This window comes from Dendrobium catenatum, unplaced genomic scaffold (assembly GCF_001605985.2).
Source record: "Dendrobium catenatum unplaced genomic scaffold, ASM160598v2 fragScaff_scaffold_1089, whole genome shotgun sequence".
Lineage (NCBI taxonomy): Eukaryota > Viridiplantae > Streptophyta > Magnoliopsida > Asparagales > Orchidaceae > Dendrobium > Dendrobium catenatum.
In genome coordinates, this window is record NW_021319551.1 from 279,319 (window position 1) to 292,674 (window position 13,356).

Genomic DNA, 13,356 nt, shown 5'->3' on the forward strand with positions numbered 1-13,356 from the left:
GAGCACCACCATATTAGGATTCATATTTAAAATGTGTTAAGATCCTTTTTCAAGGATCCGACCTTGGATCCACTGGTATTCAACAACGGGTGAAATATGAGCGTAAATACACTTGAATACGGGCGGTAATTATCATAAAAAGGAGATGGATAAAAGTAAAAACTATTTACCTTCCCTATGAAAGTATATTTACATTAATTGTTAGCACATAGGAATCCCCACATATCATCGATAATTATTCTAGTTAAACGGTTCATAATAAAGTGAGAATCGTCCATCACATTGCAAGTCACAGGTGCACAAGTGCTTTAGATGGCATGCATGCCAGCTATTAAAGTTAGACAGCTCATATGTCCTATAAACATCTGTCTTAAAAAAAACAAAACAAAACAAAATAGTGCACTGTTACTTGTCACGAGTTGTATGACCCTTCATCAAAATGTGCATGACGCATCAAAATTATTGAAGGGTGTCAGCAATGAGCCCTTACCCCTATTGTATAATGCACATGTATCAAATACATACAAACGCATCGAGTGACACAAATGCACACATATGAGCGCACTAAGAAACCTGCACACATGCTGTTGATCATGCAAACTACTTCCTAAATAAACTAATGATCATGTCATTATGCAAGTGCATCGAAATTCATGCAGGTGTGTCACACAAACACACTAAGTAAAATATGTTAGTGCACTGCATGAATGCACTATTCAAATGCAAGTGTATTTTACGCACATGTTTAACATGTAAATGCATATCCAAATACAAAAGTGTGCATACAAATATAAAAATGCATATGTAAGCAAACATATATGCAAATATATTATGCATCATTTATGCATGTGTCATATCAATTCTCCATATGCATTGTGTCAGCTATGCAAATGCATTATTTCAATCATACAACAATCATATAAGTGCATAATGCACATCATAAATATATATCACTCATGCTATGTAAATGCATTGTTCAAATCATGAAGCACGCAAAAATGCAGATACATCATACACATCAGATGTGTCATATGCAAAATGCACTCAAAAGCATGGTGCTACATCATGGAACCCGACAAGCGTAACATACACATGAGGTACGAGGATGTTGCGCAGATTAAAAAGTAATGAGTGTTAAAGCTTGTAAGCATACACTAAACATTAATACAAATGTGCATACGTAAGTATAGGCACTCAAATGTAAATACCTGTATGGACCCGGCAAGCATATTATTAGTACACACGTGACGTCTAGGAATGCTGCATGGGTCAAGAAATAAACTTAAGTTCGAGCCCGATCCTTCTATGTGACGGGATAGAAGTCGACACAACTTGAACAGTTAAACAGACATACAGTCGTGATATCGACAAGTATATTTGATTAATACGTTCATATTGGATCTTCAAGGCTTTTGATAAGAAATAATCATCGATAAAATATACAACCGACAAAGAACTCAATCCTCTGACAGCAAATCGATACCCGTTGATAACCGTGTTGAACGTAGATCTCAACCGGAGGGATCAATTCTAATATTCAAATGCCTCCCAAACTGATAAAAATATGAACATTTGAAGTGATTTCAAAATCACCCCGATGATGAATGTGTTGAACAGAAAATCTGAACCAAAGGGGTTAGTTCCAAATGTTCAAAATGTTTTTTAGAGGCCCATAAAAATTCAAAATTCCAAAAGTTTCCAATGTTCAAAACTCAAAACTCCAAAAACTACCAAAATCCAAAATATTTAAAATCAAAATTTAGCCATCAAACACTCAAAGCAAACACCATCCGCCCTCCACAATAGTTTATCGAGGTGGAAAATTTTGAAAATAACTTTAGCTCACAAAGAGCTAATGTATGGTCAAGAATATCATCAGGATTCATTCTCAAGCAGTCTCCAGCCAGTGGGGATGTAGCAGGTGTCCTCTAACCGGCGTTTTTGCCGCCAAATGACATTGCAAGATAAACGGTTATGATCGGGGATCTTTGAACCAGGTGGTTTGACGCCAAATGGTACCACCAAATTACAGTTATGGCCAGAGCCCGTATGCACCCCAACGGCATCAAACCCTTGAGATATGAATCAATAGAATATAATCGATAGGGCACAAAGCTCTTTGTTAGCTAAGGTAGATTTAAATTTGTACCCTTAGACAAACACCTACCTCAGGTCTATAAGGTACCCTTGGACGAAGCAACCGATGGCTGCCGACAAGAATCTTTTGTCAGATTGGGTCGACTACCCCCTTTGACTAAGTAGACCAGAGACCACGATGGCCCGAGACAATGGAACTATGGGATCTTAATCGAGTTCATCATCCATTCCCCCACCATCCGCTTCAAGTACGGGATGGTGAAATTTCTTATTCCTCAAGCCCATGCTGCTACTATATGTCAGATACTATGTATTTATATGCATCTATTTAACGATTAACCTTAATCAAAAGTTCTCTCTTGTTATCAAGAGGGGTTATTAACTATAGGGGCTTGCGCCTATAGTAAACCTAAACTCAAATCATAAAGACCTCGCAAAATGAGGGTGAAATCTCTGGGTAGTGTCTTATTTCAAACCCAATCTACTTTCTGAAAATTTACCTAGGAACTTAATCTATTAAAACTCCCCCAAGAGAGGGCTTAACTTGAAAGTAAATGTCTAGGGAGAACATCAATGATTCAAGCAAAAAGATACGGGCTTAAGGCTGATCCTTGATGTAAATCAACTGAAATAGGAAAATACTTAGTCAAACCACCTTGTGTTTGAACACAATTAATAACTCCTGCATACATATCTTTAATGATTTGAATGTAAGCATTATTAATTCCTTTCTTTTCAAAAACTTTTCATAGCACTTCTCTTGGAACTTTATCATATGCTTGCTATAATCAATAAATATCAAATGTAGTTCCTCCTTATTCTCTCTATATTTCTCCATCAAATCTCTCAATAAATGTATGGCTTCCATAGTAGACCTACCTGTCATGAATCCAAATAGATTTTGAGAAACATTAGTATCATGCCGCAACATACGCTCCATAACTCACTCCCATAGTTTTAAAGTATGACACATTAACTTAATTCCTCTAAAATTCGCACAATCTTGTGCATCACCTTTATTCTTAAAAATAGAAATTAATAAATTCATTCTTCACTCATCTAGCATCTTTATAGTCTTCAAAACAGTATTAAAAAGTTTAGTAAGCCAAGAAATTCCTACATCTCCTAAGCTTTTCCACACCTCTATTGGAATATCATCAGGTCCAACAACTTTTCCACACTTCATTTTCTTTGAAGCCTCTATAACTTTGGTTTTACTTATACGCCGATAAAAACATAAATCTTTACTTTCATTTAGGGTGCTAAGGTTACTAAAGTCAATCGTATTTTCACATTCTTCATTAAAAAGTTTAGCAAAATATCTATCCATATTTGTTGAATATCATCTTATAAGAAAAGAACTTTTTGATCTTCATCCATAATACATTTCACCAATGTTTAAAATTGCGTATTCGGGTATTGAGGCGTTTTTGATTCGTGAGGCAATGTGTAAGCCTCAAGGCGTTTTGAGGTGTAAGCCTCAAAATCAAAAGATTGCGTAAACATAAATGATAAATTTTTTATATACTAATGAGTGAATAATATAAAACATAAAAAAATATAAGATATGAAGTGAAATCAAAATATCTTAATAATAAGACAACATGAAATATAGGTCAACTCAAAATTCTATCTTTCCCAAATCCCAGTATTCTTTTCATTAACATATAATTCCAATTTTCAAAAATAAATAGCAATGACATATCACATAAGAACTCATAAGTCATCAACACTGTCATCACTAAGGGGTTATTCATTTGAATCATCATTATGATGAACTGCTCTCTCCCCTTTCTCCTCTCCTATAGAGTCCAATGTCGAGCATTTACTTCAAGTTTTATGTAAGTTTTAATATATATAGCGTGAGACGTAAGCCTCATGCTAGTGAGGTGAGGCGGGCTTCAAGGCGGACCTCAACCAAGTTGAGGTGCAAGCCTCATAAAAAAAAACTCGAGGCGTAAGCATCGAGGCATTTTTTATTGGAATTACGTAAAGGCGGACCTCAAGGCGAGCCTCATATTGCGCAATTTTAAACCATGCATTTCACTTGAACTAAATCATTACTACTATTATATCTTTGTTTGGCTAACTTATACATATATCTTTCTCTCTCCTTAGTTACATGATGAAATAAGAAATAATTTATAATCTCAAAAGATGGTGTTGAAGTTGAATACATGGCATTTAGTATTTATCGATGAATGAGATTAAAAAGATTATTGGAAGAACTAAATTATCAAGTTAAAAAAATCTCTAAAATTATATTGTGACAATCATGTTATCATGAACATCGGAAAAAAACCTACACAATGATTGAATTAAACAAATTGATATAGACAGATATTTCATACAATAACAATAACACAACATCAAACCTTTATCCCCCTACATGGGGTCAACTACATGAATCATTTTTCTCCATTCTATCTTGTTAAAGAGTCAAATTCTCATGTAAATCTAATAAAATAGGACATTTCTAATATTTGCTAACCAAGTTTACCTCTGCCTCTCTTAACATAGGCGAAATCTAATTCATCTACTCACCTAACCAGTTCAAAGAAAGCCGATATTTTATGTGACCAACCCATCTAAGGCTACTCCAACCATTCACATATATTCTAATTTCGCATTCTTTCTCTAAGAGTAAATTATTTTCCAATAAAACTGCAAACATATTCACAACAGCTACACCAAAAAACGAGTTTTGATAATTTAGTGAACTTGTGTATGATTAACATATATAACCCAATTTGAAAAGTGGTTAAATAATTTAATCATTTATGTAATATAGTTAACTGTGGTTTCAATTAAAGATTAGCTTCCACATTTGTTTCTTTCCTTAATAGTTGTTTCCCCACTCATTTATGTACAACTTCTCATCTTTTTTTACACAAAATAAATGAATAAAATTAATCCTTAAACTGTTCAACTTTATACACTCCTCTCTTCTCCCTTTAATTGTCAAAAATATTTATATAAATTGAGAGCAGGATAAAAATAAGAATGTTAAGATTTAAGCTAAAAAATTAGAATTGATGGGTCAAAAAATGATTATATTAGAGGAAAGATAAAAGTTACATCTTTAAGAGATAATACAATTATAAATAAAATTTAGTCTGGATATGTTTGACGAATGGTGAAAAATGCAGTCATTTAGGATTAGGAATGAGGAAGGGGAACATAAGATAATAAGGACAAAAGTTGTTAAAATGATTTGTGAAGAATAAGTTTAATAACATAGGAAAAGCTCTATAAATAAATAAAAAAGAGAAATAAAAAGCCTATAATTACAAAATACCTTATTTTTTATTCATATAAAAAATAAGGTAACAACCTAATGGAATTGAAACTTAAAACAGACAGCATAATTTCCTGGGGCTTACCATACTAACATCTACCAGTCAGAATACATACAACTCAAAGGACTCATAATCTAAATGAACTTACCTGTTTGCTTGTCCTAAATAAAAAATGCACTGGATATAAGCTACTATATGGTGATTATCTTTTTGGAAACAGAGATAACGATTAAAAAATAAAATATCTAGATGTTCAAGACGCTCATCGACAAGATGAAATAAAGGAGACCCGCATAAATTTACAGCCCTTTCAAAACGCTTTATGATTCGATTGGGAGGGTAGAAGCAGCCAAGATAGCTCTATCCCTGCGTTCACTCCCAAACCACCTGAAGATCCATGTATGTAATGTTTACGACAGGGGGACCTAGCAGCCTGCCTACAGCCACGTGTCTGGGGCGGCAGCATCATGTGTGAGCTGCCTCCCCAAACAAAGCATATAATTACAATTCTATTCCTCCTTGTGATTCACTGTGCAGCAGCTCATACAACAACAACAACAACAACAACATCAAGCCTTTATCCCACTACGTGGGGTCGCCTACATGAATCCTTTTTCTCCATTGTGTACTATTAAAGGTCAAATTCTCTTTTAAATCTAATAAAGAAAGGTCATTCCTAATATTTTCTAACCAGGTCTTTTTAGGTCTGTCTCTACCTTTCTTAACATAAGTCAAATATAATACCTCTACTCTCCTAACTGGGTCATTGGAAGGCCGCCGTTTTATGTGATCAAACCATCTAAGGTGACTCTGTCTAATCTTATCTTCTACTGGAGCTACTCCAACCTTTTCACGTATATGCTCATTTCGTATCCTATCTCTAAGGTTAAAGCCACTCATCCACCTGAGCATCCTCATCTCTGCCACACTTAACTTAATATTATGCTTCTCTTTTAATGGCCAACATTCAGCACCATAAAGCATTGCAGGCCTCACTACCATATTATAGAATTTTCCCTGAAGTTTGAGGGGTACTTTTCTATCACACAACAAGTCCGATGCATTCCTCCACTTCAACCATCCAACTTGAATTCATAATAGAGATCGAATCTGGGCCTAGAGAACTAAGGAGAATCTGTATCAGATTCTGCTTGAGCACCCATAATTTGAATACACCATAACGAGAAATTTCAAGGAAACAACTTACAGAGCGCAAGTCCCAACCAGAAACTTTCCCGTATGGAGACAACTTGCGTATCCTTTCTTTCTTAACCTCCCACAATTCACCAGATAATGCATCACTTGGCTTAGGAACTCCATTTGTTGCCTGTCAAGAAAGAATAATTATAGTCAGAGTGATGCTAAATTAGTTTTGTCATAGAAAAACCACGTAGAAAAAACCTTCACCTTTGACTGCTGATCAGGTGAATTTTGACCAGCACCCTTTAGGTGGACTCCAGGAGGTGCCTGACCACAGGCAGCTTTTGCCTGCGAGACAAAAAAAAGGACATTTTTTTTTTCAGAATTAGTGGCATATAAATATGCTTAAGAGGATATTGACGCACCATTAAAATAACTATTTGGAAGCATTTTAAATGTAGAATTGCAATAATAGTAATATAGCACCAAAAATTGGCATTAATTACTAGATATATAATTCCATCTCACTTACAGGCCCACCTTTACTTCCTCAATGGCAATCGTGCTGGGAACGCGACGATGTTCCTTGCGACGGGGTGCTTCTTGATCAACTACATCTTTCATTTTAACCCCCGGAATGGCTGATAAATTTACTATTACCCTTTCCACGTTTTCATCATTTCCAAATTCCTTATTCAGATCCCCGTTAGAAATATGATGATTTTTTTCACGATGTCTTGACATGACAGCCTTTTGATCCTCAACGGATAGGCTAACATGGACAATTTTTACTTTAGCTTCCCATAATTGAGCCATAACCTGGTCAATAGCTTGTGATGTATTTTTCAACATTCTATCAGTATCAAAATGATGTGCTGGATGTTGGCTCCAAAGAGGATATGCCCATGGAGGAGGCTTCGGTGACTGCAGATCTCCATTTGCCAAAGGAATTATTCCTCTAGAGAGCTTTTGAACATCAGAAGTCGCCTTTGTTTGGCTGATCAGGGAAAAAGAAAAGAATGCCAATATGGTTAAGAAGTCTATATCAAACATGCTTTTGATTGAACCCACTAGACAAATGACAAGGGGATGCTACAGAAAGAAATCAAAACAATATAAATGATGAACAACGAATAGATATGTCAATAACTTTCATACCAGGGTGATTCACATTTCAAAACTTCAACACATATTAGATAAGGCGCCTTCTCCCTGGAATTAAGAAGGACAGCTTCATCCTCTGGTATTTGAACAACACGATACATCCCCTTCCCCATAGGAAAGCAAAGTCCTACAATTAAATTATGTAAAAGATAAAATATATTGACAAATTTCATTCTTTTTGAAAAGGAGATAAACCACATAATCACCTATCATGACAATAAAAATAAAGTGAGGAATTCTCCGCATCTCCACTAGAGTGGGAATCTACATTATCAAATGGCCAAAGGATAAAAATGCAGATAAAACTCACAACGATTGGACAAAAATAAAGAAGGTAAGAACAAGTGTGGCAAAGAAATTGAAATCAAACATAACACCAAATGCATTCTTGAGAAGCTTAACTAGCAAAGAATTCATAAAAGATGATAGTTGATGATGATTTCAGTGGTGCAAAAGTAATGAAGAAATAATATTCTGGAATTCTATAAAGAACAATGTTATGGGGCCGGGCATATGACTATAACCTAGTGTCAGACTGATAAATCCCCTGAGCAGATCTATATCCATCCAATTTTAACCTAGTAAATGCTTCTAGCATGAGCTACGGTGACGAGCAAATAGATTCTCTACCAATTCTGTCTTCATAAAGATTATTAAATAAAAGAGACTAATCAATTTTCCCTCATTAAAACACCACAAATTTGAAAATGAAGCATAGAATTACAATTTCATATACTCCAACACAACCATAAACAGACTCAAATCAAGTTTAACTGTTGTCATTCAAAGATTAAGATAGCATGCAAGTAGAAAATACTAGTATATATTCATGTCTACATTAAGATAGATTTATATATATGATAATGACTAATAACTACAATAAATCAAGCTATTTACTAGCACACTGCAATATAGAGGCTAAACTTCATTGAAAAAATACATCACCTATTACAAAGTAGATATTGATGTGGCTAATCAAAATTGACCAACAATCACATCTCAAAATGAGTTCAAGAATTTGTCCGCAATAAGTGTTTGAGCTCACCTTCAAAGTGGTAAGAAAATGAGCTACATTGTTATTTGTTAGATCGTTCAAAGTCGCATGTCCTTACCATATAAAAATGGAAACAATGTAATTCAAATAATGAAAAATATATCACACAATATAATAATCATTAGTTTCACGAAAAAACCTAGTAAGGAAAGTTTGAAAAACTTGCAAACTCCAGAATGCATTTCTAGGAAACCAAGTCTGATTTACATTAACTTGTCTCAGTTGAAAGGTATGAATAAACTAACGGCGATCAATCAAGTACCAAAACAAGCCTTGGCAAACCAAATCAACCCCCTAACAAGCCAGAATAGGCCAATTTGACACCTATACAAACTTGATCCAACATGGGGTCTGTCAGCACATGGTTCGACATTATCTTTCTTTTTACATTGCCAATTGATGATTTTATGAAACTAGTATTATCCCTGTGCCACTTGTCATAACCCCACACGTAGCATGGAGTGTTGGTTGCTGATGATCAAGTAGCTACTTTTTTTTAGCCCTCTCAATTGAAAACTATGATGGAGTAGATAAAGCTTTGTTGATCATCATATCACTTAACTATATCACCTCACCACCACATCATACCGCCACACCACTATTATAAGCCATCACTGCCATAAACACCGAATGGTCTCTAAGCTTTCCAAAAGGCCAAGAAGAAAGAGATTGTTAGTGAGTTGGAATTGTTGCCTCGATCACCTCCATCACATATTATCACCCTAATGAAATCTATCACAACTCAATCCCACTCAAATAAGCCGAACAAAATAGGCCATGACAACTCAACTAAACCAGTCGAATTAAACATGTTTAGCTCAATTTGACCAAATCAACTCGCCAATTTGTCTAGAAGGAAAGGTCTCCATCATGCATCTAGAGCTAATTACTTGACTTTATTCACAACCTCTCAGCTTAAACTATTAAAAAGAAGAATAGTGCAGAAGAAAAGTATTAATCAAAAGGAAAATCAAATGAATTAAACATAAGAAAGAGAAACTCATGTTCTACTAAAACTAGCAAAAGTAAATAAATAGTTAATATAATACATTTGAATAGGAGCACAAAAAGTCAACAAAATCCAACATTAATTAATACAAAAAATTAGCCATCACGCTAACTGCACAATATACTACTAGCTAATAATAAAACTAATGCCGGTAAACCTCACACTAATCATCTTTTCTGGCTGTAAATATCAAGGTTGGTATTACATCAAGGAGTAATTAACATAAAAGTTGGTTAAAGTTATCAAAAGGACCAAGTGAGGTTTTGGTTATAACAAGATCAACTCGAGTTATCAAGAAACATGATTGACAAAGCACAAAGCTACTCGGCCTCAAGGCAATTAAGTTTATTATGCAAGTACAACCATTTAAGCCATCCTACATGCAATTCAAACTATCCCTTATTTGTCGTGTTGTTTCTCTTATTAACTTTATCAACACCCTGTTGAGATCACAAGACAATTAAGGCTGTACAAATAACCACACAACATCAACAAATATATTCATGTCAATGATTGCATAGTCTACCAAGATCGAGATCATATATCACCAATAAATTTATAAATTTTGAAAATTACACAACATTGATATCATTCTTCAGTGGTCTACATTAAACATTTTGCTTCCACTGACATTGAATTTAATGCAGCTGACATGATTATACACTACATTGAAAATTTGACCACCATTAGAAGCCCTAGGGCATGCCGTAGGAAAAAACTAACATTAGGACATATCAACGCCTATATCTTAGATGCCAAATACCATCTTATGTATCCTACATTGACAAACCACTTCCCCGTCTAGTACACCGATAATTTTTTTTCATCTACTCTTTAGTGACAGACGTCATGGAACACAACCAGCAAAGGAGCATGATTCAAATGAGGAAGGGGGAGCACCAGCCCCTAAGGCACTAACATATGTGGCACCAGAACTAGCAGCAACTCCTGCCTTCCCGCCAGCACCTCCTAATTCTTTGATAGAGCATCTTGATCGATTATAGATGCAATTGGAAACCAACATTCAGGAGTCTACTACATGCTGGGAGTAGTTACATGAGCAGATCCAGCAGCAGCACGAGGCCAATCATGCATGGTTCACATAGTAGTCACCTTACTACACCATTACTTTCAGCCACCACTACCACCACCAGATTAGGGCCCGTTTGACAAGTGTTGTATGTAGCTTGTGATGTTTTGTATTTTGCTTTTATGGTACTTTGTTTTCTCATCTTTTGCTTTCCATTGTTGTAATGTTCCTCTTTGTGATAATGTCAAAATGAAGCAATGTTTACTTTGGAAGAATGGGATAGAAGTTCAAGAAATAAGTAAAGATGTTATAAAAGATAATTCTTTCTGGCTAAGTATAAATTATGCTATGAACATTACAAGACATGTAATTAAGGTGCTAAGCATGGTTGATGATGACAAGGTCACAACTATGAGAATTATTTATTAAGCAATAAATAAGGTTAAAGAAGACACAAGAGATATGGGTAGTCAAGAAGGTGCCCATAAAGAAATTTGAGAAATTATAAATGAAAAGTGGAATTGTCAATTACCAACACTTAAATGTCATATTATTTGAACCCTCAATTTCATTATGATAAGAACTTTAGAGTTGATAAAGAGATTAAATTGATTTATATGCATGCATAGATAAGCTTGTTTCTAGAAGGGGCTACCTCAAAGTAAAATGATCAACTTGATGATTTTCATTTGAAAAATGAAATATTTGGATTTAGAGCAACTCAAGCATATTACAAAACATATTCTCCTGTTATATTTGCACATTTATAATTTTAAATTTGAATGTTTATGTTCAAACTTCTTATTTGTATATATATTCATGGTATACTTTTCATTTTAATGTAGAACGTTGATGTACTCAATTTGGAGATAATATTCTCTAGTTAAAAACATTTGCTATTAAAATTCTTAGCTTAACATGTTCGGCTTCTGCATGTGAGCATAATTAGAGCGCATTCAATTAAATTCATACAAAGAGAAGGAATTGATTGACAATAGGACAAATAAACAAACTTATTATGTTTGTTTAACAAAAAATTGAAAAACAAACATCTCAAATTACAGAAACAAAGAACTGATGACGATGAATCAGATCATTTATTTATTGATGATTTACAATCTGATAATGATTAGATTACTGCTAAGAGTGTTGATATTCTTGAAGTTGAAGTTGAAGGAGAAACTTAAATAAATGTGAAGAATAAAGCAACCACTGTGGACATTAAAAAGTTTATTGAATTGGGATCAGCTCTACTTCACAAGTATATAAAAGAAAGAAATAAAATTCGATTGGAGCTACAAAAAAATCCACTTAAATATATGAATTATTTTTTATACAACAACAACATCAAGCCTTTACTCCACTAAATAGGGTCGGCTATATGAATCTTTTTTCTCCATTATGTCTGATTAAGAGTCAAATTCTCATTTAGATCTAATAAAGAAATGTCACTTCTAATATTTTCTAACCAAGTCTTTTTAGATCTACCTCTACCTTTCTTAACATAGGTTAAATATAATACATCAACTCTCCTAACTGGGTCATCGGAAGGCCGTCATTTTATGTGACCAATCCAACTAAGGCAACTCTCTCTAATCTTATATGCCACTGGAGCTACTCCAACCTTTTCACATATATGCTCATTTTGAATCCTGTCACTAAGAGTAAAGCCACTCATCCACTTGAGCATCCTCATCTTTGCAACACTTAACTTATTATTATGATATTAATTTATTATTTTATTTTAAAATACAACTAATGAAATGTCAATTGATATAGGAGATTAAAAAATATATATTATAGTTGAGGAAGATTTTGAAGATGACTTTGATATAAATTATGAGGATTCTCTTGAAGATTATCAAAGTGATGATAAGACTGCCTTGAGTCTTAATCCAAAGGGCGTGTTTATGTTTTAAGTGAGCATTAATTTTGAATCTTGTGTTCCAGTAATATTTACCTTAAAGCAAGTTATTATATTCACAATTTACTTAATATTTTCTCATTTTTATGACATATTTATAATTTTTTAGTACTTTAATTTTCAAGTTTTGAGCATATGCCTCAATCCCCCTCGTAGCTTACGTCTGACATCGCTAAGGCAAAACATCTTGATTCCCAATTTCACCTTTTAAACCTTGGGTTGAACTAACCTGGCCGAATGATTTAGGCAAGTGCAAGTCCAATTCTACCCTAGTTAACTCATTCTGACCAATGCAGCCATAACATTGGCAACGCCCAATCCACTGACTTGGAATGCACCCAAAGCATATATGGCTGAAATACAATTTATCACCACTCAAGAATGCATTTTCTTAAAGTTTATATAATTATTTGTTTAGCACATATATACTAAAATCTAGCTTGACATGTTAGAAGTGTGCAGAACATGTTGAAAGACTACTTAATTATTAAGCATTAAGACTTCTCTTAGGCATTTGTGCCTTCAAAAAATAGATGTCTCCATTTTGAGTTAATTACATGCAGATACACTTCAAAGCTAGAGGTGCTAAATATTGCAAAACTTCCCAACAAGAGGATACATTTGGTATACAACAATATT

The 13,356-nt window shown here is 34.2% G+C and overlaps 1 protein-coding gene across 2 annotated transcripts in view; it reads right to left on the minus strand.

The window, feature by feature from the left end:
• The window catches only part of LOC110098299 (phosphatidylinositol 4-kinase beta 1), a 47,349-nt gene that overhangs the window by 18,409 nt on the left and 15,584 nt on the right, over window positions 1–13,356 (minus strand). For both annotated transcript variants that reach the window (XM_020825078.2, XM_028698458.1), the window contains exons 4-7: window positions 7,695–7,827; window positions 7,077–7,533; window positions 6,804–6,884; window positions 6,604–6,723 (exon numbers count right to left, since the gene is read on the minus strand). In XM_020825078.2, the coding sequence (XP_020680737.1) occupies window positions 6,604–6,723; window positions 6,804–6,884; window positions 7,077–7,533; window positions 7,695–7,827 (791 nt within the window). The remainder of the gene's footprint in view (window positions 1–6,603; window positions 6,724–6,803; window positions 6,885–7,076; window positions 7,534–7,694; window positions 7,828–13,356) is intronic.